General features: G+C 45.4%; 1 protein-coding gene across 4 annotated transcripts in view; it reads right to left on the reverse strand.

Annotated features, from left to right (window-relative positions):
- The window catches only part of KMT2E (lysine methyltransferase 2E (inactive)), a 2077373-nt gene that overhangs the window by 1358461 nt on the left and 691076 nt on the right, over window positions 1-27836 (reverse strand). For all 4 annotated transcript variants that reach the window (XM_085654164.1, XM_085654162.1, XM_085654163.1 and 1 more), the window contains exon 9: window positions 19065-19103. In XM_085654164.1, coding sequence (XP_085510290.1) covers window positions 19065-19103 — 39 coding nt within the window. The remainder of the gene's footprint in view (window positions 1-19064; window positions 19104-27836) is intronic.

Genomic DNA, 27836 nt, shown 5'->3' on the forward strand with positions numbered 1-27836 from the left:
TGAACCCCAGCATGTGCAGGAGGTCCGCCATAGTTTGGAGGTGGTAGACAGCCTAGGGCGAGCCCTCCTTCAACAGCCAGTCATCAAGATAGGGGAAGGCTGGTACCCCTGAACTGAGCAGATGAGCTGCAACCACCGCCATCACTTTTGTGAACACCCGAGAGGCACTGGTCAGGCCAAAGGGGAGCACTGTGAACTGAACGTGCTTGTGGCCCACCATGAACCGTAAGTAACGTCTGTGGGCAGGCAGGACAGGTATATGGAAATAAACGTCCTGCAAGTCCAATTATACCATCCAGTCTCCTGGGTCGAGGGCAGAAAGGACCTGAGCTAAAGTGAGCATTTTGAACTTCTCCTACCGAAGAAGTTGAGGGTCCAGAGTTCTCGGACAGGATGCAGGCCTTTGTCTGTTTTTTTGGGCACCAGAAAGTAGCGGTAATAACAGCCACATCCTACTTTTGGCACAGGGACCCTCTCTATGGGCTCCTTGGCCAAGAGAGCCATAACTTCCTCACGGAGAGGTGCCAAATGATCCTCCGACATACGGTAGTAGGAGGGTGGCACGAAGGGAGGGGTAGTCTTGAAGGGGAGAGAGTAACCCCTTTGGACTATCTGGAGAACCCACCTGTCCAATGTGATGGACTGCCAGCGGAGCAGGTGATGGACAATCCTGCCCCCAACTGGCCGATGATGGGCCTGAAACATTGGACTAGGAAGCTTTGGAGGCAGTGACAGAGGGGGAAAGGGTGGACTGGCCCGCACGCTTGGTCACATGTTCGCGGCCATGCAGAGGCTGGACAGTTTGTATGACAGGTCACAGGGCTGGACAGGACATGGCTTAGCGGCCCCCTTCCGTAGCCACGAAAGGGACGAAAGTCAGACTTAGGGAGGCGGATGGTAGCCTGAGGCCCAAGGACCTGGCTGTAGCTCAAGATTCCTCGAAGCACTCAAGTGTCTTGTTGCCGAAATGGTGAGTGCCATCAAAGGGCATGTCCATCAGTGTAGATTGGATATCCCCTGAAAAGCCAGAAGTCCTCAACCAGATGTAGCACCGTAATGCTACAGACGAGGCAACTGTTCTGCCCAGTGAGTCGGTGGTGTTCAGTCCAAAACGAATGATAAATTGTGATGCATCTCTCCCATCCGCAACTGCCTGGGAGAGAATGGCCCGGGCCTCTTCAGGGCACTGAGGCAGCACCTGCGCAACCGTTTCCCAGATGGTATGAGAGTATTGACCCAAGAGGCAAGCAGTTTTCACAGACTACAATGCCAAAATGGAGGAAGAAAACATCCTCTTCCCAAGATGGTCCAGCTTCTTGGATTCCCTATCCATGGAAGATGAAGCTTGGACAACCAAGGTCTCAGGGGAAGGATGTTGCATAAGGAACGCTGGGTCACCTGGAGCAGGGCGATGGAGGCGGGTGATTGTCCTGTCCAAGTACCAAGTGCCCAAAAGGGCATCAGTGAGGGCTTCATTAAAGGGCAAAAGAGGTTTAGAGGTAGAAGCCATAGGATGAAGCACCTCTGTCAGGAGGTTAGTGATGACTGCCACCGAAGGGAGCTCGAGGCCAAGGACCTCGGCTGTCCTTCTCCCCACCACTGCGTAGGAAGCCCCCTCATCTGTAGCCACAGTAGGGGGGAATGCAAGCCAGTGTCAGGAGAAGTGTCCAACCCACTGACCTCACCCAGGTCCATCCGCCAGCCCATGGGGTCTTCAAGCTGGTCTGTTAAGGGGTCCAGCTGCCCCTCCCAGTCCTCATCAACACCTCCTGGCACGGAATCAACACCAGGGATGAACACAGGGACAAAAGTCCCTACTGGCATCGGAACAGGCGTCGATCAACATCGGTCGGGCTCCGTGTTGGGATGAGGATGGGGTTGACGCAGACTGGGGGCACGGTCAGTGTCGGGAGCCTCGCTGCCGGGACCAACGTTGGGGAAGGTCTTATTGTAACGACCGATGTCAGGTCAAAGCCACCAACGTCAAAGGCTTAGGACCCCCAACCGACTCTGCGGGGCCCAAAGATGCTGCAGTGGAGCAAGGCTGCCCAACATTAGATGCAGGGCCTCACTAACCTTTCATAATTGGGCAACAGACGCTCCGGATCCCAGAAAACTGGGGACGCGCGGAGTCGTCTTGGAAGGAGGCTCTGGAGATGGACCATATGCCAAGAACATGGAATGTGAGTAAAATACCAAACCAGGACTACCACCCAAAGAACTAGGGACCAGGGGGAGCATGGAACCTAGTAACTAAGTGCTGCTAGACACCTGTGTGTAGAGGCGATAACCTGGGTCAGTGTCCAAAGAATAATGTGGGGACGTTGCGTTTGGAAGTTTATGGATTCAGGACACTTGCCAGAGGAAACCCTTTGTAAACAGGGAGGCTGGAGGACACCCCCACCTGTGAATACCCAGGATAAACTACAGCAGAGAGTTCGAGTGCATAGGTGCGAAGTTGTGTCGGACCGCCCGTTGTCATCAAAGGGGAACATCGGATGTCCAGCTGCTACAGTCTCCTAGACCAGGTGGGTTGAACCCAGACGAGGATTCCGGATGAGGAGTACCTGCAAAAAGAGGGGACAGAGTCCAAACCACCCGGAGATGTTATGTTATTAACATTTATTAGGCACATGTATACCCTGAGGTGTCTTGGCGCTGAGCTCAGAGGAACACAACTGAAGGGAGATACTAGTTTTCGAACAGCAAAGTTTTGAGCTCTTTCCAAAAGGAGATCAGCAAGGGTGAGGATCTAATATGCAGGGGAAGGGTACTGCACAGCTTACCTGTTCTAGAAACCAGACTTCTTCCGCCCTAGTTAGATTTATTGGTACCAGTTAAAAAGATGTCTGAGAAAATCAGGGCCAGATTTATTCAAGGTTTTATAGGCTTTATGGATGTCCAGGAGGCGCAGGAGCAAGCTGCAAGCCCTTGTAGGAGGTACTTTGCTGTAGCACAGAGGTCTTGAAAATGCATCTGTGGAGCCCATGTGATGACGCAGAAGCACAGGAGATGTCCACGACCACTCCCACGTCGGTTGTTGAGATGCAGGAAGGTCAGGGGCCAGAAGTACCACCAGCAAGTCTTGGCAAAAGCAACAGATGTGTTGCACAAAGAGATGCTGTGTTGCAGAATAGCAAGGTATGAGGAACTCACCCAGAAAGGGTAAGTCAGGAATGGCCCTCAGCAAGCAGGAGAGCCAGCAGGAATTAATGGAGAAACCAAAAGGACCCTCTGGCAGCAGGCACAGGGAGTCGCTTGGAGGCAACAGCAACGCACACAAGATGGAGGCCAAAGTCACAGGAGATGCAGTGAGGACGACACTCTTGGATCTGCGAGATGCTGGTGCTTCCTGGAGCTAAGCTCTTTGTTCGTGAGAGCCAACAAGCCTGGGCAACGCCAAACAGATACGGTGCACAGGGATGGGGTTCCGGTTGGCTGGAGAGGGATTACAGTCTTCCAAGTTGCAGGGAAGACTGGTCAGGCCTCTGAAGAGCCAACAAACCACCACCTCTGTTATAAAGCCAGGAGGTTTCCACGGGACAGCAAGATCCATAAGTCAGTTGTCAAGGTGCCTGCGGATGCTGAGGATCAACAACTTCACTCCAAGGGAGATTTTTTCTTTCTATTTTGATGCATGCAGAGTTATGGGGGACTGAGGAGGATGCACAGCCACAGAGGTTGCACGGAGGTTGCAGAACTTGGAAGAGCACAGAGACGAAGCTGCAGTAGGAGTCTTCCTACCAGAGGTAGCCTTGTATGAAGTTCAGACGAATCTAAGGATCCACCCTCAGGGGAGCCCTTAAGTAACCCAGAAAGGGGGTTGGACTACTTTTGAGGTGACCCACATATCAGGAGGGGTCAGGGACACTACTCTGTTGAACTGAACAGTCAGATGCTCCCAGGGGCCTCTGCCCATCTAAGTTTTAAAATGGCAGAATCAAGTGGCCATCTGGCAGAGCTCTGAGCATCTCCCTGGGGAGTAGCTGGACAGGGTGGGTGGATACTCGCCTGTCCTATGTGTAGTTTCTCGCTAGAGCAGGAGCCAAGGCCTCCTGGACTGGGCAAAAATGGTTTATGCAAGGAGGGCATTAATTGTGCCCCTCAAAGCAGTCTGGGGGCACTCGGAGCATCCCCACCCTAGCCTAAGACACCCAATTCTACAGGCGAAGTAGCTACACCTCTCCTCTACAAGAAATCCCTTGTTCTGCCAGAGTTAAGCAAAGCAGCTGGAGGCCAGAAGTGTCTAGGGTCGGCAGCAGTACTAGCTTGCACGCAGATCCTGCAAGGCTACACAGGTAGATATGAGGGGGATCCTCTAAGGAGACCCCCAATACAAGGTATCTGGCAACTAACACTGGAATCGGTGTAGTTGCATGATTCCAACATGTTTGATATCAAACATGGCTAAGTTCGGTGAAGGCATTATGTAGTTGGACATCTTGACTTGGCCAGTGTACACTACCTACATTAAAATGTTTTCCCCGCAATTACAAAGCCAGAAAATAGACTCTGGGGTTTGTAGGGGTCTCTCACACTTAGAACCATGCACTGTATGTGGACTATAAGACCTACCTTAGGGGTGACTTATACGTTTAAAGTGCAGTGACCAGGATATAAGGAAAACCTTACATCTCAGGTAAAGGGTGCATGCACCATATCACGCAGGCTGCAATGGCAGACCTGCAGACTCAGTTTGAATGGGCTCCCATGGGTGACACAATACATGCTGCAGTACATGCAAGACCCCAGGTGTATCAATGACCTAGGTTCCTTAGTACCATATACTAGGGACTTAGTGGTACACCTGTATACCAATTGTGGGGTGCAAAAGTACTTATCAGTAAATTGAGGGGAGAGAGCACAGACACTGGGGTCCTGATTAGCAGGACCCCAGTGTATCACCGTCAAAACACACTGAAACCAGGCAAAAAGTGGGAGTAACACTGCCAGAAGGATCCTACTTTCCTACACCTCCTTGTTTGTTTATAGAAAGCATGCTGGTGGTGTTGCCTGTATGAATCAATAGCGATGAACCTTGTATCCTGGGCCGGAATGACGGCAGACTCAAAACTATGTCTTTGAGCTCCAGCAGGTTTATGTGAATTTTCATTTGGTGTTGAGTGCAACTTCCACTTATTCTCAAATCCTACAGATGAGCACCCCATCTTTCCAGGGACGTGACCGAAGTGATAAAGTCGGGAATGTGAGGCAATAATGTCACCCCTATGGACAGGTTTTCATCCACCAATCGAAAGAGGTTTCCATGCTTAAAGTGATTTGTATTACATCGTTGAACGACCCTTGAATTTGTAGAGATGTCTGACCACATTTACCGATCACAGTGGAATTGAAAGCTCGATCAGTTGTCGCTGTCATGGAGGAAAATCTTTTTCCTATGTTGTTCAAGCGCCAGCCTCCTAGATCCGGTGGTATGGAAATAGGAGTGGAAGGACTTTTGGATCAACATTGACTTGCTTCTGTTAATACCGAGTCCGGTTTTGGAAGACGAGTTAAGCATGCCGGCAAATCTTCTGGTGCTTCATATTTTTTTCCAGGCTAGGTAACACCGCAGAAACTGTAGCTGGGTTCTTCGTGACCTTTATACCTACTTCCCAAATACATTGTACAATAGGGATTGCTCTGATTGAAATTTTTGCAGGTTCCTTAAAGTCATATAAAAAACAATTTACTGTTTTATCATTAGTGGCAGTTGAAACCTCTTCACTGCCCTTTCTATAAAGTCACAAAATATGCCAATATCGTCCAGAGGAGAGTCTATCTGTAATGATGCTGACCGAGATGGTGCTGGGATTAGACATCATCCCTTTCATTGGGATTTGATCGATAATCAGGAATTTTTTCTTCGTCTCTATCCTTGTCCGAGGACATTGCTTCATCTGCAGGTAGTACTGTGTTGTTTAAAGTTGGTGTCCTTTTTGGAGTTATAGGCATAGTCAAAGGGTGCATAGTGCGCATAGTGGGGGTTTGTATCTAAGGGGACTGTGGTGGTTTTGTTGGCTGTGATGGAAATGCAGCCATTGCAGATTCTGGAAACTTCTTGTAATAATCTTGCAACACACTCTGAAGATCATTTACTAGAGTGATTGTCATTTGGACCAATCCCTCTTTAACGTCCTGATGACCATAGTGTTCGTATTAGTCAAAATAATGAGCAGGCTCTTCAATATATTGTGTTCCTGAGGAATGATCGTCTTACTCGTAGTATTCTTCGTCATCCTCCTGATATATAGTATTTAATTCAGAAGGGCTATATGCAGTTCTGAACGGTCCTTCGTCCTCCGACTCTTCCTTATCCAGTAAGTGCAATGGTGGGAGAGAAGACACTTTATTTGGAGAGGTGTGTTCACGTTTCAAGATGTCAGACTGTGTTTTTTCCCTCGTCGGCGGTGTCATCGACAATGAGGTCAGCGCCCCAACTGCAATATTAATTGTAGGCAATGTTTTCTTCATCTTCGGAGTTCTCATCAACGGTGTTGTTGTCAACAGTGTATTCAAGGGCGGTGACTTAATCGACGATGCCTTAGTTGACAGTGTTCTAAACGATGGTTCAATCATCAAAAACGGTGCCATTCATGTAAATCTCGATGTCGTTGGAGTCAGCGTTGATTTCACGGACAATGCTGCTGTTGGCGACAATTTTAAATGAGACTTGCAAGACATTTTTATAGATGTTTCCTTCGGCACCGAGGATGGCTACTTCAAATGTATTGTCACACTACGCGAAGGAGTGGTAGGCTCAGATTATATCTTTTCGGAGGAGACATTCTCCTTTTTGTATTTATGAAAGTGTTCACTAGATGTTTTAAGCTCTCCTGACGCCCCATAATGGGACTATTTTAGTGAGTTTTTTGGTTACCCTGAAGGTATTTGGTCATGCGGTCGGTCTCTTTTGCAAAACTTTTCTGTTGTTGAAGAATCCTCGCTATCCTCTTCAGAAAGAGGAAGCTCTTTAGTTTTTGAAGTCAAATGAGAAGCCTCCCCTTCTATCTTCTAATGTCTTAGATGAAAAGATAAGACATATTTGGCAGTCCTTTACGTTATTTGCAGGATGGAGACAGTAAATACACTCCTTGTGAGGATCCTCAGAGTGTAGCTTCTTCTTACCACATGTTCAACAAGGTCTGAAAAGTCTTTCCTTTGTTTATTTTACTATTCTGCGAAGTCAGATGTAGGTTGGATGTTCTTTCTGATAAAAAAAAACTCTCTCTCGATCTTATGTGTGTGTGTGTGTGTGTTCAGAAACAGAGTTGCCCCCAGAAGAAATGCACTCACAGCCGGTGCCTTTCCAGAAGTAAAGCGGTTCATTAGATTCCTTTCCCCAGCAAATCCATGCCTGACGCGTTTCGGGCCATTGCCCTTCATCAAAGGCACTCTGTGATGGCTATGACACAATTAACAATGGACACATCTCCTCTCTTATGTCCATTACCTCAGGTGAGTTCAGGAAGCAAGTGCCGAGATTTCAAGATCATTATATACTGCTTTCTAATTGTACCATGGACCACTCACTTCGACGACTGGGAATGATTCAGGCATGTGAATCTATGAAAGATCCAATACTGGAGAAGAACAAGTTACTTATCTTTGGTTATGCTCTTTCTGGTGGATACTCAATCTAACTACAGATTCCTCACTGCTCTCTCACCTCCCTATTCTGTGGAGTGGCCTCTGTCACATCTAAAAAGGTCTTAAGTTTAAAAATCTGCACACATTTGCACACTAGTGAAGATGTGGCACCTAACAAATCAGCAGGTCAGGAGGCTCGGAACTTGGAACATTATTGTTTGGCATCTCTGATACAATGGAACTGCTGCTGGCTTTCCGAGCTCCACTTGGTGGAGATGACTACACTAGTGGCCGCACTACACTTATAAACGCTTCAGCTACTTTTTTGTCCTCTAGACTGCCCCACTCACTTGATTAGTGTGGCTCATGCATGCGTTAGGAGAGTACTGCTGCTCACGGCCTCAGTCTGCTCTTACACTCCTGCCCTCACCTTCATCAGCCTTTCGCTGGACAGGAGCATGCTGGCAGCTCTGATATCACGCCGCTGAGTGGCAGCAGGCTTGGCATCCTTTGGTGACCTTTTTCATGATTGAGCTCACTTTCCCTTTGAAGAGTCTACTAAACAATATAACACACCTGTTGGCCACTTCTTGACATACAACGCTCTCACACGAGTGCTCTGGTCGGACTGGGGCATAGACACAGAGGGACTGCCAGAACATGGGGTTCTTCAATACCTTAATGTCATGGGCTAAGGTGGACATCTCATCTGAAGGCTGACCAATGGCCTTGGCGGGCATACATGGGAGCCCCTGACTGGCCTGAAGGCTAAATGGGAGGCAGACATTGAAGAGCCCTCACGGATAAGGAGTAGGTTGGAAATCTTGACATAGCCTGCTAAAATGAGTTAGAATGCCAGGTTCAAGCTCATTCCATTTTTCCTTCTTCATAGGGCTTAGCTCATCCTTGCCAAACTAAATGAGTATTTCCCTGGTGCATACTCCTTGCTGTCCGCACTGCCACTTGCTTGCTGCTGACATGCCCCATATGCTATGTAGCTCCCGCTTCCTTTCACTCTATTTGCAGGAGGTTAACTCACACCTTGGCCACCTCAAAGTGTAGCAACGCCCTCCACAGCTGGAAGGCTTGAGCACTATGAATTTTCCATCGCACTCCTAAGACCAGGCTTGCATCCCGCTTCCTAGATCTAGCTTTGGTACTAGCTAAGTGTTTGCTGATTAAGCATTGGAAATTAAATATGCAACCCCCATGGCGCCAATCAGTAGTAGTCTGGGCCGGGATAGAACACAGAGCGCTTATGCACGAGGGGGCCAAGGACCAGAGAAATGATTCTCTTTAAAAAATATTGATGTCAGAAATATAGTTGTACAAAATATAGTTTTTATATATATATATATAGAATAAAATAATAAAAATTAAATATATTACATAACATTTTTTTTAAAGAAATTACATTTAATATACATTTTTAACAAATATAACAAATAAACGCAATTGAAAAAAGTTAAACACAGATAAATAATAATTAATATATATATATTTACTTTAAAACAATTATTAAACTAATAATTTTCATGTGTCTTAAAATGTTAAAATTATATAAAAATAAAACTTATATATACACACACACATAATAACATGAAATCTATTTTTTTTAAAATTCAAATTAAATTAAAACATTAAACTCATTAAAAATCTTTAAACTTAGTAAAAATAATTTTCCAATTAACTAATATTAATGATTACAAATATTATAATTTAAAATAAACAAAACATAATATATATTATAACAATACACAATTTATTATAACATTTAATACACATACTATTTCCACTACAATTTAAAAAAACTAAATACATAAACAATATGCCACTCCCATTTAGCACAGCGGTACAAAAGGGGGTGGTGATGGACGGAGCATCAGAACCAATCAAATACTCACACCCAGTCAACAGACCCGGGTTTGATCCATCACCGTTATTTAGCCCACTCTGCCACCCCAGTTCAGACATGGCCATATGCAAATCAGTCTGACCCTGTGCCTCATGGGAACAGTCCAGCCCGAACTGCCAAGCCATGCCTTCCCTGGATCGGAAACAAGCTTCCTAGGACCAGTTTCTGGCATTTCAGCCTTCTTCAGCCAGGCGTGCTTGAATCCAGTGGCAAAGTGAGCAAGGGACTCACGTCTGAGCATACCCTGCCAACTTATGGCGAACAAAGCGGTACAAAAGGGGGTGGTGATGGACGGAGCATCAGAACCAATCAAATACTCACACCCAGTCAACAGATCCGGGTTTGATCCATCACCGTTCTTTAGCCCACTCTGCCACCCCAGTTCAGACATGGCCATATGCAAATCAGTCTGACCTTGTGCCTCATGGGAACAGTCCAGCCCGAACTGCCAAGCCATGCCTTCCTTGGATCGGAAACAAGCTTCCTAGGACCAGTTTCTGGCATTTCAGCCTTCTTCAGCCAGGCTTGCTTGAATCCAGTGGCAAAGTGAGCAAGGGACTCACGTCTGAGCATACCCTGCCAACTTATGGCGAACAAAGCGGTACAAAAGGGGGTGGTGATGGACGGAGCATCAGAACCAATCAAATACTCACACCCAGTCAACAGATCTGGGTTTGATACATCACCGTTCTTTAGCCCACTCTGCCACCCCAGTTCAGACATGGCCATATGCAAATCAGTCTGACCCTGTGCCTCATGGGAACAGTCCAGCCCGAACTGCCAAGCCATGCCTTCCTTGGATCGGAAACAAGCTTCCTAGGACCAGTTTCTGGCATTTCAGCCTTCTTCAGCCAGGCTTGCTTGAATCCAGTGGCAAAGTGAGCAAGGGACTCACGTCTGAGCATACCCTGCCAACTTATGGCGAACAAAGCGGTACAAAAGGGGGTGGTGATGGACGGAGCATCAGAACCAATCAAATACTCACACCCAGTCAACAGATCCGGGTTTGATCCATCACCGTTCTTTAGCCCACTCTGCCACCCCAGTTCAGACATGGCCATATGCAAACCAGTCTGACCCTGTGCCTCATGGGAACAGTCCAGCCCGAACTGCCAAGCCATGCCTTCCCTGGATCGGAAACAAGCTTCCTAGGACCAGTTTCTGGCATTTCAGCCTTCTTCAGCCAGGCTTGCTTGCTCCCATTTAGCACAACACATAAATATTACGGCTGCATAAAAATAAAATGTACAAATTTCCCTCCAATAAATGCAAAAGTAGTAAAAGAGATAAATTACACATAGAAACTATTTACTGCACCCATTCCAGCCCATACAACACAAAGGAAACTGCTAAAGAGCAAAGGGGTCAAATTAAATATTCCCACTCCAGTCAGTGCAACTGTAGGGAAAGTGTTGGATTGTGGAGGGGTAAAAAAAATACTATTCCCACTCCAGTGAGGGCAACAATAGAGAAAGCGTTGGATAGCGAAGGGGTAAAATATTCTATTCCCACTCCAGTGAGGGCAACTGTCGGGAAAGTGTTGGATAGCTATGGGGTAAAAATTCCTATTCCCACTTCAGTGAGAGCAACAGTAGGGAAAGTGTTGGATAGCGGAGAGATAAAATTTACTATTCCCACTCCAGTCAGTTCAAAATTAAAAACAAACAAGATATCAGAAAATAAAATAAAAAAAGTAAAAAAAACTGTAAATGTAAAAAATTCGAATACAAATATATTTTATATTAAAAATTAAAAAATAAAATTATATTATAATGTTAAATACATACAACAAATATACTAATTTAAAAAACAAATTAAAACACAAAAAAATTAATTAACTTCCCACCCTTTACCCCTATAATCCCCACAAGGGAGAAACTGACAGGGGGTCACTAGCATGGTACTAGTCAAGCACCGCAAGCAACTACAGAGTGTTTTTAGAGGCGCGCATAAGCCTGCACTGAATTGCACTTATTTTAAATGTGAATTTGTGAAAAGTCAATTGAATCTATGGTGTACATTTTAAACTCACTGCGTCCTTGTGGGTAGTCCTGAACCCACGCAGAGCTGCTGAATGGCTAGCTGTGCGGGGCAGGAGAAGGAACACAGTAGAGAGGACCCGCCTGTCTGGGGTTAGAGGGTTCAGGTCAGCGCTCTAGTTGTTTGCTGGAAGGCCTAGTTATGGCGTCCGCAGCTCGGACACGCTATGGAGATACTGATAGAGGGTCAGTAGCACGGTACTAGTCAGTGTTTTTAGACGCGCGCATAATCCTGCACTGAATTGCACTTATTTTAAATGTGAAATTGTAAAAAGTCAATTGAATCTTTGGTGTACATTTTAAACTAACTGAGTCCTTGGGGGTAGTCCTGAACCCACGCAGAGCTGCTGAACGGCATGCCGGGCAGGAGAAGGAACACAGTAGAGCGGACCCACCCTCGTGGGGGTAGAGGGTTCAGGTCAGCGCTCTGGTTGATTGCTGGAATGCCTACTTATGGCGCCCCCTATAAACCAAAAACCCCCACACACAATTTTTTAAAAATAATTACCCTAATTAATTATCAATTAATTAATATTATTATAAACTAATTAATTTCAAAAATGACTTCCCAACCTTTACCCCTAAAAACCCCACAACCCACAACTAAAATTACACAATTTCCATATTTAATTGTCAATTTAATTATTTAAAAATAAATAACTTCCCACCTTTAACCCCTATAAACCCAAAACTCACCCCCAAAAAATATAATTAAACAATTAACAAAATTAATTATCAAATTATTATTAATTATCAACCTGCTACAGAACTAAAAAACACAAAATTTCAATTAAATAAAATGAATAACTGCTAAAAATGTAACATATAGATGAAAAAACAAACAATACTTATACAAAACAAATCACATACATTTAAAATATATACTAAAATACATAACACTAATTAAAAAATCAAATTTAAACAACTATATTTTTGCAAACGATATTAATTACTTCTATATTGTTGAAATCGACATTTCTTAACTTAAATTCGATATTCTTGCTGTCGATATTTCTGTGTCACGATATTTAAAACTCGATATTTGTGCAAGTCGACATTATGACTGAATACCCATAAGGTTGCATGCTAACTTGCTCGGACTTCCTTCTCTACCTCTGTTGCCCAGCCTAGCCCCCATTTGCTAGCTTGTTGTTTACCACTGCAGATAATGTACCACTCCTCCAGCGTCTGTTGTCATTTGTTATTGGTTTTGTTTGTTTCACTCTGAACACACTGCGAGGTGGGCACCTCATATTTTGACACTGACAAAATGGTTCTCATATCACGCAGTCTGTTAAAGTACATCAACGTCAGTTACTATCAGGTACATGTGGTCGCACCTTTATGATCCTGGTATGTGCCTTGAGCGTTGCACGCTGCATGTCTGACATTTGCAAACTTTACTGTGCTTTTGTTGCACTTACATTTTAAACTGCAATAAAGATTTATTTTAAAACTATGAGTTTTTAGCCTCTGCGAAGCTGCGCAAGGCTTCTTGTAACCCTGCTATGAAGTCAGAAATCAGGGATAGTCTCCTGCCTTGAAATTCCAGGATTTCTTTCACAACAGCAAGCCAAAGGGTAGTATTGTTGTCACTGAAGAACTTTGCTATAATGGGTCCAGGTACAGCACGCTCAATGACCATCAGATCAGAGAAGTGGTCTCTGTGAAACAAGTCAACGATTATACCTTTAACAAACATTTCCATTTTACCAGATGCAGAAGATTCCAGGACCCTGACTATGCATATATTATTTCTCAAGAGAGCTTCTAAATCTTCAATGTTAGCTTTGACAGTAGCAGAAATCTTTCCATTCTGACGACAGTCTCCTTGGTAATGGAGGAACCATCCTCAAGATGCTCTGCTTTGTTGCAGGCATGTTTGACAATATGCACCTTCATGCAATTTAATCTTATACTTAAGGATTCTATAATATTATTAATGGTCTAAGACTCTTTCATTCCCAGCAGCAGTGCAGATATCAGAATATTCGGTTAGGAAAGCAGTAGTGTCTGTGGCCAGTGTAGATTCCACTTCCTCAGTGGCTTTTGTGCATTTTGGATTCTCAAATAAGGTTTTTGTCTGTCTTTGCTCTGATAAGATTGTTTCTGCCGTCTCTTGCTTCCACTTTTGAAGATTATTAGCAGCAAGTGCAGCATTAGCAATTGCGCACCAGGTGTGTGGATAGCTGTTGGGGAACAAACACATTTTAAAGCGGGTTAATGTCCTTGCTATGAGTGAGTATACATCCAGGCACTTTCCAGCGCAGAGACTCACTTAGAGTAGTTATTTCTTTAATGTTCGTATCTCAAGGTTCTGGTTTCAGTCTTTCAGCAGATGTACTGCCTGCTCCCAGATATGGATCTGGGAGACTCTCAGTTCAGAAACTAAGCAGAAGAATTGCTAACATTAGCTTCACAGTTTCAACCTGTCCAGGTTTAGTTATTTCAGGGATCTCGCAGTGGTGAGAGTTAGGCCCTTCCATCTATTGTCCACAAAGATCTTTAATAGTCGGTAGAGGGGGCGGGGAGTTTATCTAGAGACAGGATATTTATAGGACCTCTCACCTTCACTTTTTATCCCCCTTCTGTAACTTTGGGCGGGGGCCAGGTTCCCAACATGCCAAACTGCAAGAGCTTTGTCCCCTCCTCCATGTACACCACCTCTGTCAGGAGCTGATGCAGCGTGCAGCCTTGAAAGCGTTTTCTGCCAGTGACGATGTCGCTTCACAGGAGCTGGCTGATGCAGTCAATCATATGTGCCTCACTAGGCCCAGTGGCCTGGCTGCATGTTGCTTAACCCAAACACCTACTCAACCACCCATCAGGCCACAAACCTCCTGAGAGTCATCTTTGCTCACCTCAGATCCGCTGTTGACCCAACCATTGGGTAGCTCTTTCCTCGGGCACCACAAGTTGTCTAATAGATCCAGGTCTTCTCCAGGATTGCAGGGACAGATGCATCTCAATTGTGCCGTATTTTCCTCGATGTTTGTGGTGCTGCATTCAGAGCTCAGCTCCCCTTCCAGTTGATGACCTACAGTGAGCCTATACAGGTTGTACATATCGGGCATCTCAGAGGTTTATTTTTAATCTGCAGTCTGGTTCTTTACACGCCATCCATGGCCAACAAAAGTAAACTTATTGTGCTGGGTTGAGTGAGACTTAATACATTTTGATGTCGACAGATTCTGGGAGATAATGCCAGAGCAGTGCAGTTATGTGGACATTTGGTTGCGGGCTGTGCCACTCACCCTGCAATTTATTTATCTGACTGATACGCTTCAATATGGCCTCTTTATAGCATATCATTTTCTTAACTTAAATAGGGAAGATACGGAAACCATTAAACATTGAGAACGCTTATCTCCACATTCACAAAGGTTCCTGTGTTTCGGCATAAAGGGTCTCTTGATTTTTACTTTCAAATTCTATTCTTTTTGCTGGATTCGCCAACAAGGATGCTTATTAATGTGCTAGAGCACCTTGTAGATCTCCGTCATGACCAACAAACTATGTCCATCCATACCTGAACAACCTGGTTGTTCATTCCCATCACAGTCTCTGACGGCATCAAGCAGAAAGACATTGTAGGAATAGTGAATCATGGGTTGCTAACAAATTACACAAAGTCATTGGAAGTGACTGATCAAGATCATCAGAGGGAAGTAGGTGGAAGAATGGTTTCTCCTGGTGGTAAAATGATTTGTCGGTCCCATGCACTGTACTTAGAGGCTAGTCCGAGAAGCCCAGTCTCAGTGTAGATGTCGATAAGCTAGGATGTGTGACAGAAGGACTTAAGAGATCTTGCTGAGGTAGTCTCAAGCCATTTTGGTGGGCTTCTACGGGTAAGGTCTATGACCATCAATGGGTTTCTTTTCAATCATGGTGCAGGGCTGAGGGCTTACATCTTTAAGACTGCAAACATTCTTTGGTGTTAAACGTTTTCCTGGAGGTATTGGCTAGGGGCGAGCTTTGTCACCCTTGATGGTGCAACAGACAGCCACTGAGGCATTCAGGGTGCCCAAGGGAATGGATGTCAGGAGTCAGTAGGAGGATATGGTTTTTGTTTGGGCCATTCAGAAGTAAGCACTTATTTTCCCTGGAACTTACCCTTAGTTCTGTCAGATTTTTAAAGAGTTCAATTTGAACCTCCCAATCAGGTGTGTGTACAGTATCTTACATTTACGTTCCTTTTTTGGTTGCTACCACTTCTGACACTGGTATTGAGCTCGCTTATTTTTTTTCCTGTCAGGCTGGTGTTAAAGCATAGTTGTGAGTTTCTTCATAAAACATCTGCTATTTTCCAAAGTGAGAAGGGTATAGTGCTGCATATTGTTTCCAGATCCAGTTAACATACACTCCCTGGATATCAGCAGGGCCGAAATAAATTATCTCAGCAGATCATCAAAGTTTCACATGTGGTACTTATTTTGTTAATTTTGATTCTGCCAGGCATTTTTCAATTCCTACAACGGTCACTTAAGGTAGAAGGATTATTTCAACCATTTTAATGCCTTTCTACTTAGCTCAGGAGTATTGTCAGGAAAGAGTTCAATGGTGTTCTACTTAAAGTAGGACTTTCTCTGGGGCCCAAGCCCGGGATTCTCTTCAGAGGACATCTGTGGGGCAACAACAATGATATGCTTTCAACCTTGTTTCCCAATACCAGTGGATACTGGGGTAGTTGAGATACCTGAAATTTAGTACTAATGTATTGTCCTCTGTATTGATGTGGTAATTACTTTGGAGACTAATAAACGCACGTATAACTGCTCTGATTGACAACCTGCCTCACACTACAGGTTAAAAGAGAGGGCACTTGCAAATCCTGATATAATGAAGTACTAGGAAGAGGATTGAGGAGGTAACATCTTGATTACTTGCTGACGACTCATTACTCTGATTCCCCTTATGTTTTAATCTTTCGCAGTTAGAGTGCACAACTAGAGGTGACGGTCCTAATGTTAGAATTACATTATTGTTTTTAAAGATGTAAAGAAAGCCTAGGACGAGGAAGATCAAATCAGAGTAATGAGATAACCATTAAGTAACTGAGCCAGTGGTACCACTAAAACAGAGGCTGTATGCATTCAGAATCAGACTCTGACCTCCTTTTTGAATAATTAAGGATCTGGGTTAGATCACCCATTTTAAGTGCATTTGGCAGTTCTTCCAAGGTTGGCTATAACAACAAACCATGGATGCTTTTAACATCCAACCACTTAAGCTTTTCACTTCTGATTGAGAGTTCAGACTGGGAGGGCAATTAGTTGAAAAATATTAGAGTCACCAAACAGCATTCTGTCACAGTTTCTTTGCAAAAACCTTGCTTCCTTCTTTCAGTTTAAAATTATGAAGGTAAGCTACAACCTGTGCTTCACAGTGGTACACTCACCTTTGAATGACTCCCTCCCTCCCCTTAGTGCTATTATGGCACCAATTTCTTCCAATTACAAGCATTTCTGCCTTCTCTGAAATTGTTAACTCTGGCTTCCCTCGAGAGACACCTCTTGTGAAGCTGTCCATGAAGCTCCTGCCAAAGTGGGATTTACCCCTGACACTATTTTGAGTCAGATCATCTGGAAAACATAGTACATATGGAAAAAGCATTGGATAAATGAAATATGGTGTTTATGCAGATATACAGTTTTAACACTTTGGTGGCGGGATGTTGAATCAATAATGTGATGCACTAAGAGGAATAGTCCATATTGTTTAAGAAATTGTTTAAGTTAGAAAAAAGGCTATGTGGCAAGTTGAGGCTTTAACATAAAATGAATTTCAAGACTTTTTAAAGAATAATTAGTGACAGTGAATAAGGTCTGTGCATTAGAGTAGACAAAATTATTTTTAATCTGGAGCCAATTTGGGCACATTTTTACATACGCTTACACATTCCCATATAACACAACATTCATTCTAATACATTAGTCATATGATTGGTGCTTTATCCTGCTGTCTCCTGATGCCATGACAAAGTAGCAAAACCCCTTCATGGAGGCTTGGCCTTGCAGTAAAAGTGATGTTTACCAGAATCGCAGACTGGAGAGTCACAGAAGCTTGTGTTGTGACCCTTTGGTATGGATGTCAGATGAAGATATGAACCTTAGGATTATATAGGGCAGGCTAAATGTCTCTCTTCTTTCTCAGACATTGTTTGAACTTGTAGAGTCTACTCCTTCTGGTTTCATGGGCATACAATGTGCCTCACCTCCCAAGGAATACAGGTTCTACTATTAAGGCTTTAGTCATCTCAAAGTTTATCCCGCTTATGTTATGGTCCCAATGACATCGCAGTCCCTCTAATAACGTCAATAGTTTCGAAAACGTCAATGCCCCGAAGTTATTGATGATGTTGAACCATGACCTCAAGACCTCCATGACATTGATTACTTTCATGAGGTCGACCGGTTCCTTGAGGTAAAGGTCTTTATGATGTTGATTTTTCCATGACACTGATGCCCCTAGGACATCAAATCCTAGTATGCCGAAGATCATTCAAAATAGTGGGAAGCCTCTGAAAACAAATGTGAGGTATCAGATGGGAGAACAGAGGGGTTTGGTAAAAGTGCAGCTCTTCCATCACACTTTTTATGCTGGTCTTCAAATCTGGTGTGGAAACCAGACACAATCACAGAGCTTGTTTCCCTTAGCCCAGCAACACCTGTTAGATTTCTCACTCATCTTTCTAGTAACAATGGTGATATGACTCATTTTACACACAGAAAAAACACAGTTAAACAAAGTGAAACAAGAAGTGAAACAAAAAGTGGAAACAAAGTGAAAACAAAAGAAAACAAAAAGTGAAAACAAAAAGTGAAACAAAGGTTTTATGAAATTCCTCGAGTGCAATGTTCTTGTCAGAAAATCAGATTTCCACAGGTAGAGAATCAATAAAGATAAAAACGAGTGAAATCTCAAATCTCATTGTAAGAAAACTTTCCTGCTGTTTTGCTATACAGCAACATCCAATCGGTTCGATGAACAATTAGTTTCAAACAAAAAAGTTGAAGGGCTGAACCTTGTGTTCAAGAATCCTATTGAAAGAGTTGAAAAAGAAGTCTAACTGTAAAATATGCATTATGCTGGGATAGGGAAACATTTCCCATGGTTTTACGTTTTTAAAATGAGAATGGAAACTGGTTTTGAGAGCAATATTTTCTAATTCCATGTTTAATTTTCTTTCGAGGTTCTTTTTTATGTTTTATAAAACTGCATTAAAAAATAAAACAAAACTGAAATCAAATGTCATGCTTAGATAAATAGTGTCTATTGTTGTATTTTTTTCTCGCAATATAAAATGTGTCGCATATATTTTCATAGTTGAGTGTTTATGAAAATTAATAAATATTCCATAATACAGAACCTATGTTCTTGTTACCTAACCATTATTAGTTCTTTTGCTGCATGCCAGCAAATTATACACATGTTTTTTTTTTGCAATGGCTTCTAAACTCTTTCATTTTAAAAACATAGTTTCCCTCAACTGGTAATTTAGGATTAAACAAACCCTTTACCTTTACTCTTGATGATTTTCTTGATCCTTCACGGAAGGCCTAAAATAAAACATTCAAGGAGCAGAATTTATAATGAGCAAATAATGCTTTAACCCATTTGCTTACAATGATACATGAAAATAAAGAAAGAAGACAATGCATTAAAAGTGCACTTCACTTTTTCATGTATATGCTTAACAAACATGGTAGTACTTACACTGATTCTGAAGAGTAAGGCAATGAACTGTTAGAGAAGCGTTTTATGTTCACTAGCCACAAAGCTCCATACCCTCCCTGTAACATCAATTTACTGCCATTAAATAAGTTACTTTTCTTCTATAATTTTCTTTCTGATGGATGATGCATCTCCCACAGATTTCTAACTTAATCCCTTCAAGGATCCAGACCAACCGTGGCAAAAGGCTTCTGCCACAGCCTATCACCAACAATAAGTTGCATGGATGCAGCGTTAATTGTAATCCCCGCAAGACAAGCGGGACTGACATTTATGCAATGAAAATGCTGTAGCACTGGTGAGACTATCCACTTAATTCTGAACTCCTATCAAAATAGGGAAGGCTAGGAATGAAGAACCTGAAATGCCAATTAAACAGAAAGGAATAAGTAATGCTCAAAATGTGCAAAAACTGAAGGCAAGCACAAAACCTCGTTACCATGACAATCAGAAAACAGCTTTGAAAGTAATCATGCCATACCCTTTAAAGTTACCCTATACTTGGTAAACTGAGTAACGTGGCAAGATGATGAAATGGCCTGCATCTTGCTGACACTCCTAGCTGAAGTTAAAGCCAAAACAACACCAATCTTCCAAGAAAGAAATGCCAAATCACACAAATGCAAGAGCTAAATTGGAGAGCCCACCATAAAAGTCAGGATCAAATTTAAATCCCAAGGAGGAGCCAAGATGGCGACCGGGACGGCAGCGTAGACTCCCGGCTCCGTGAACCTCCGCATCCCGCACGGATATCCTGCCTGAGATCCTCAACCTGTGCTACGTGGTCGTGTTTCTGAAGGAGAGGGGCTCTCGACTGTGTGACTCCGAGGTTTCTAGCCGTGCTATCGCCGGAGAAAACTGCATCTGAACTTTGCGGCCTGTGCGGCCCTGGAGCCGGGACATCGAGTGGACGCCGTGGCCGGGTGGCAGTGCGACAACAGCGGCTGGTGGTGACTGGGTGGAGTCGGCCCACCGGAGCGGTGCCAAACTCGGCCTACATTTCGGCGTGGTCACTTCTACTGCCCGGTGTCGCTGACCGAGTGCATGACCGGGGGTGTAAATCTTAGATCCTCCGGTGACTGCCCCTGCCTTGCTGGTGAGCTGCCCGGCCGCCGTCCGTATCCTGCCCCGATCATTGCGGACCGCCCCCGGATTTCTACGGGAGCTGGTCCGTGGTGGAGACGGCTGTTGCCCGCGACCACGGATAGTTTTTTGCCTGCCCCCGGAACCCGGTCACCCGCGACGTGGACATCGCGACGCTTGTCCCGGGGTCCCGGCCCCGGTGAGGGTCGGGCATACTTGGCGGCCATCTTGGGTCGATGAAGCCTACCATCCTGTCCGCTGGGCCGCAGCGGGCCTGTGAGCGTACGATTTTTGGGAGTGTGGCGGCGAGATCACAGAGAGCTGAGCTGGGGTACGGCGACCTCCTCGAGGCTCTTGGTACTCTTCACTCCTCCTTGGTTCATGGTTTCGTGATCTTGGGGAGTAAGCTCGATGGTGTGGCGTCGGAGTTGGGGCCGTGGCGGCCCGCCTGTCCGCACGAACACAGAGTCTACCCACACTGCGCGCAGGAGGACGCTGTGGCGGCCACCCCTGAGGTTAGTACACGACTGGACGCCCCGGCCAGTATGCTACAGTGTGTTCGACCTTTTGAGGGCCTGACCTGTCCCGGAGGCGTTGGACCTGAGTGGGATGTGGCGGCCTCATCCCGTACATGCCCTCCTGCGACCCAGAGACAACTCCAGCAACTAATGTCTGCTTCGGCTGCTTCTGCCTTCCTGAACCTTGCGTGCAGTGCAGATCCTAGGGCAGCACTGGGAAGCCTGTTTCCTCACGCGGCGGACTGTGTTGATGCTCAGAGACTTCCACCCCACTTGTGTGCGTCGCTTCTCTGTCGTTGTTGGACATTCCTCTGCCTAGGAACATTGGGTATGGTGCTGGGTCGAGGGGTTGGCATGGGCAGAATTCCAAAGAGTGGCCAGGGATGAGACTGGCCCCTCGGGGGTGGTCGCCTGGTGGACGGGCGGGCTTGGGGTGGTGTGCTCTCCTGACATGGCCACTGGCACAATAGGTGCATAATGCTCCCCATCGTGGTTTGAGAAGATTGTTTTTGTGCTGATCCTTGTTCACCTTAGGGGAACCTTACCGTGCGGGAGGGAGAAGCCGGGGGTCTGTTATGAAGGCCCTCCTCCAGTTTATAAATACTTTCTCTACCCCCCCGTCTGGTGGGGGTCCTTTCCTACTTCTTTTTCCCTATTCTCCTATATTTCGGGTCTGGTTCCAGGGCGACAGGCACACTGCTGGGGGGGGGGGGCCGTACTCATTTGCAGAGGTGCAGGGTGGGGGGTGGGGGATGGGATTCTGTATTTTTTTCTTTTTTTTTATCCTTTTTCCATGGCCTCCTTTTTCTTCTCTGATTCTTTTTGTTTTTCTTTTTCTGGGATCAGCGTGATACACCTCCTTTTGCTATGCCTCGTTGCCGTTCCATGTGTTCACAACTTCCGGGGTGTTCTTGGGGAGTTCTGGCGGGGGACTGCGGGCGCAACGGTATACTATGTTTTTCCCCATCCTGATGTTCTTGTGTTTGCGCCATTGATCGAATAGCTTGCTGTAAATCGCTAACGTTCATTGCTCTGCATATCCGTGATCGTTGTTTTCAAAATTGCTTGTCACCTGATCCTCCTGCCTTGTTTCATCATAAAATGAAAACCTCTTTCTCCTGGTGCCCTACTTACGCTGTTCACAGGATTAGCAGTACGATATTGCTCCCCGAAGTGCGGCCTGTGTTTATACTTGTCGTTATTGCTCTGATTGCTTAGCGGCCGGCCCTGGGGGGTTGTAGGCCCATACTTGTACTTATTGAACTGTCAATAAAGGTTTTCAAAAAAAAAAAAAAAAAAAAAAAATTTAAATCCCAAGATGAAACATGAAAAGGTTCAGTGGGCAGTAATACTACCAACCATGCAAGAATATAGATAAAAAATCTAGATGTTCAGGTAATGGGAAACTGTAAATTTTGAACTGTACTTGTCTGATGGGAATTAATGGAAATATCGTGGCACCAGGCAACAAACATGAACCATCTACTCAAACAAAGTGCCAGAGTAGAAGGATGATGGGTGGCCAAAGAATGGTTATCATTTCCCCAGGAACCGGAAAGGCAGACAAAGGTAGCCTCTCAAGTTCCGGACAAGCAGATTTGGATGTAGCAGCTTTCCCACCTTCTGAGACAGCAAATATTCATTGATACAAAAGGAGGAGAGAAGCATAAGGCCCAGGTAGAATTGAAACATTGCTTAATTCATTGTGACTAAACCAATGGTACAAGAAGAAAAGTGCAGATGATATGTTCATGAAAGAGAAGGAACAGCCCCCTTAGTGACTGTCTATTTCAGGTAATCCAGAGAATGTACATAATCATAATTCCTGTTGTCTCTGGTTGCAAATATATTAGTGTCCATAGTTCCCGAGAGCCTGATCAATTGGTTGACTACTCTCTAGAGCATCGACCATTTGGGATTAGAGGAGGACACCCTGCAACGAAGGTCTGCTCTCAAATTCTTGTCTTCCATCCAAAGGGCTGGTGACAGAGCAATCCCTCTGCCTATGGGCCTTTCCATCAACTCCCTGCACAACTGTTGTGAAACTAGCATGTCTTATTTGTTTAGGTATTACAACCTGAAAGTATTTAAGTTAAGGGAGAAACGGAGACCAACTTGACCGCTGTCAACTCCAACATATTTATATGAAGAGTAAATTCCTGAGGGGTCCACTGAGCATTAAACGCCAAACCTTCAGAACAAGCACTACACAAGGTTAAAGTGATCCATCCATAACAATTGTAAATTGATTCAAGGAATACAGAATAGATGGCCCGTCATCCAATTGGTTGGACACAACCACCACTGCAGGACCTGATCAACCTCAGATAGAAGATTAATCTCATTCTTTAAGTGATAAAGATATTTGTTCCATAGCAATCTCATGCGCCACTGCACAGGTCTCACCATTAACTTTGCACACTGAACTTCAAACACTGCATTAGGAAACAATAGGCCATCATTGCAAATATATTCAACACTTACTTTTCTTACCATTTGAAGATGTGAGACGGAGATTTACTACATGCTATTATTTATGTTTAGCAACCTCTCCTGAGGTAGAAAAAGCTTTTAACTGCCAAGTGTTTATATATTAACTGGAGGTACTGAATCAAAACCAAGAATTACTTCTTCACAAACATAAAGAAACCAAAGTCTTGTAAAAGAGCAATTTTTTCCAAAAACGTTTGATGATGTGATACAAGAAGAGATGGGTAAAGAAAATAATGTTGCTGATGAAAAAAAACAACTACCATAACTTTGCGAAACACTCTCGTAGAAGATTTGAAACTGGAAGGAAGGATGACAAACTGGTAAATGCACAGTCTCTACTGCAAACTACTGATAGTGTGCGTCACTTTAATTTATAGACTATCGAAGGATGCACTCTTCCACTCCAGGGACCACAAACAGTCCTGATTATGAAGTGCTCAGTGTGCCTTCTGACTTGTCAGAATCTTGTATTTGTTCATCTTGAGCAATTTGGTGAAAAATCATAGAATTAAAATTTAACAGGGGGCATGGAAGAGTGAACAACAATATGGCCGCCTGCTAAAAGAGCCACATGCATACTTACTTCCCTGCTATTTGTTCTGTTACAACAGACAGTAAATTCCACAGAATAGAACCCCAGGCGTCAAACAAGTGACAGAGCACACAACTGTATAACTTTAAGTTAAGGTGATTCAGGTGTTTCTTCCCTAACTCAGACTAAGAGTTGGATCTGCACGCCACAGTGTGAGGGATGGGAGGTGTTCTGAGATGCAGTATGGGAGATAGCTGGAATCAGGCTTTATATCTGAGGCCTCCTTAAGGTGGGCACAGAGGTCAGTCTGGCGGGAAGAGAACAGGAGTACTGCAAGTTTAACTGCCCGAAGACTGATACTTGCTGTAGGAGCTCAAGTGTTTTAACTTTAGCTGTGACGCCATAAATATAGCAACAGGTCCAGAGCAGACTGAAGAAGAGCTGCTGTTTCAGAACCCATTTCTTGCACTCTGCATGGATGCTTCCAGGAGGATCCAGTGACCCAAATGGGGCTAATGACACTGCAGGTAATATAGCATGGCTGAATCACTGTGCAGTGGAGCTCATGTTCCAGGACCAGTCCTCTGCCTCTGTGCAGCTGCTCCAAAGAGGAATGGGAAGCCCAGCAGAATTTAAGTCGGTGGACCTCTGCTGAGAGTTGCGTGCCCAAAGGTCAACCCCTGTTGCGTTGAGCAACATGTTAATATAGATCTGGTACACTATCCCATGGGTTGGACAGCCCATTGTGTGGGTGTCCTACCTCCCATGGGGGGAGAGGAAAATGCTACTTACCCAGTATACATCTGTTCTTGGCATGTAGCGCTGTTGAATCATTTGCTTTGCATAGATCGACATCTAGTGTTCGGTCCGGATGTTTGCACTTTGTTTTTCTTTGAAGAAGTCTTTCCAGTCACGAGGTAGGTGACTCCTCCTATCGGTGATAGTGCGCATGGGCATCAACTCCATTGTTAGATTGTTTTCCCACAGCGGGTGATAATGGAGTTAGTAAGAGTAGTAAAAAGGAGATGTCCATGTAAGATGTTACTGCAACAGGTATAGGTACCCGGGGAGGCTGGCGAGCGCATATGATTCTACAGCTCTACATGCCAAGAACAGATGCATACTGGGTAAGTAGCATTTTCCGTTCGAGGCATATGAGCTGTAGATCATATGCTTTGCATAGACTACATGCCAGTTATCCCCAAAGTGGTGGCTAACCTGTAGCTGTTGCAGTGGTCTGAAATAGTGTACGTAAAACTGCGTGGTCTACTCTAGCTTGCTGTGCTGCCAACAAATCTACAGAATAGTGTTTTGTGAATGTGTGAGGTGTAGACCATGTTGCAGCTTTACATAGATCATCTATTGGTATATTTCCTAAGAATGCCATAGAAGCCCCCTGTTTTTGCGTGTAGAGTGTGCTCTAGGGGGAACTGTTAATGTCCGTTTAGCCTTTGCATAGCATATTTGAATATCTACCTTGCAATACCCGATTGTGATATAGGATTGCCTTTATGTGGTGGAGCAATAGCGACAAAAAGCTGATTTGTGTTACGGAAAGGTTTCGTCCTTTCAATGTAATAGAGCAATGCTCTTTTCACATCTAATGTGTGTAATGAACAAGTTTCTTACCTTTGGTAACGATATACCTGTAAGAAACATTAGTAGTGATAGATTTCTTACCTTAAAATTACCCCCAGGGGTCAGACTGGATCCGGAAAGTTTTCGTCACCAGTACCCCTGCGCATTGGTAGGTGGCGTCGTGTGGCTCCGAGTCTGTCGTTGGCGTTGTGGACGCCGAAATGACGTTGTGGCAGCTACTTAGACGCCGCCCTCGCGCGCTGATGTCAGTTCTTTCTTTTTCCGAGCCAGCAAGCGCAGGTCTGGAGAGAGTAGTACTCCAAGTCATTTTTTGACTGTGTTTTTGAGGCCTTTTGTCTCGCTTTTTTTGAGTCGATCGACTCCTGGTGTCGTAGTGATGCCCGCTTTCAAGTCCTACGGGCAATGTCATCGGATGATGTCGGTGATGGACCCGCACCGTGTGTGTCTCTACTGCCTGGGGCGCGACCATGATCCTAAGGTGTGCCCCGACTGCCAGGCCAAGGCGCCGAAGTCTTTGCGGGAACGGTCCGGAAAGTTGCTGGAGGTCTGGCAGTCGGCTCCGCGCCAATCAAGGTTCCGGTCCCGTGGGAGGCAGAGGGACCGGTCGCGGAGCCATTACCATCGTTCTTCTGGATCGAAGTCTTCGCACTCTGGGTCAGGTAAGACGAAGCACAAGAAGTCGAAGAAGTGTCATCGCTCTACGACTTCCCCTCGCCCGTCACGCGGCTGAAGGTGCGGGTGGTTCCTCCCCCGCGGGTCCGTCGGCGACTCCGGCACAGCTGCAGGACTTTCTGTCAGCCATGGCCCGCCTCTTTGGGCTGTCAGGCCCCGCCGGCGCGCCTTCGGGCCCCGCGGGCCTGAATGGGGGTCCTCGCCCTTCACTGTCGGCGTCTCTGGCATCGCTGTCGGCTTCAGCCCCGGCGCCACAGGGCCCCCAAGGATCCAGGCCTGGATCCCGGTTGACGCCGGCTGACCTTGTTACTCTTCCACCGACATCGATCTCACCGGCACCACCTCCGACGTCGCCCGTGGCACCGGACGACGGCGCTTTACATATATCATCTATGGGTATATTTCCTATGAATGCCATAGAAGCCCCCGTGTTTGCATGTAGAGTGTGCTCTAGGGGGAACTGTTGATGTCCGTTTAGCCTTTGCACAGCATATTTGAATGCATTTGACTCTCCACCTTGCAATACCTGATTTTGATATAGGATTGCCTTTGTGTGGTGGAGCAATAGCGACAAAAAAGCTGATTTGTGTTACGGAAAGGTTTTGTCCTTTCAATGTAATAGAGCAATGCTCTTTTCACATCTAATGTGTGTAATGCATGTTATGTCACTGAATCTGGTTGAGGGAAGAACACGGGTAACTCAACAGATTGATTGATGTGAAAAGCAGAAATGACTTTAGGAAGTAATTTAGAATTAGTACGAAGAACCACTTTATTTTGGTGCAAGTTCACTTACTCTTCTGAGTGATGTGATGGCAACTAGGAAAGCAACTTTCCATGTGACAAATTGCAGTTCACATCTGTGTAATGGTTTAAAGGGTGGACCCATTAGTCTGGTGAGAACAATGTTGAGATTCCACACTGGAGCAGGTGGCCGTTTCGGGGGAATAACTCTTTTAAGTCCCTCCATAAATGCTTTAATCACAATTACCCTAAAAAGAGATAGATGCTGTCTATTTTGGAGGTATGCAGCTATAGCAGCTAGATGTAAACGTATGGACGTGTATGCTAAATTGGCGACGTCGGAGGTGGTGCCGGTGAGGTCGACGTCGGTGGAAGAGTAACAAGGTCAACCGGCGTCAACTGGGATCCAGGCATGGATCCTTAGGGGCCCTGTGGCGCCGGGGCTGAAGCCGACAGCGATGCCGGAGCCACCGTCAGTGAAGGGCGAGGACCCCCAGTCAGGACCGCGGGGCCCGAAGGCGCGCCGGCGGGGCCAGACAGCCTAAAGAGGCGGGCCATGGCTGACAGAGAGTCCTGCAGCTGGGCCGGAGTCGCCGACGGACCCGCGGGGGAGGCACCACCCGCACCTTTAGCCGTGCGACGGGCGAGGGGAAGTCGTAGAGCGATGACACTTCTTCGACTTCTTGTGCTTAGTCTTACCTGACCCAGAGTGCGAAGACTTCGATTCAGAAGAACGATGGTAATGGCTCCGCGACCGGTCTCTCGGCCTCCCACGGGACCGGAACCTTGACTGGCGCGGATCCGACTGCCAGACCTCCAGCAACTTTCCGGACCGTTCCCGCAAAGACTTCGGCGCCATGGCCCGGCAGTCGGGGCACGCCTTAGGATGGTGGCCGCGCCCCAGGCAGTAGACACAC

The sequence above is a fragment of the Triturus cristatus genome, chromosome 4_1, assembly GCF_964204655.1.
Source record: "Triturus cristatus chromosome 4_1, aTriCri1.1, whole genome shotgun sequence".
NCBI lineage: Eukaryota > Metazoa > Chordata > Amphibia > Caudata > Salamandridae > Triturus > Triturus cristatus.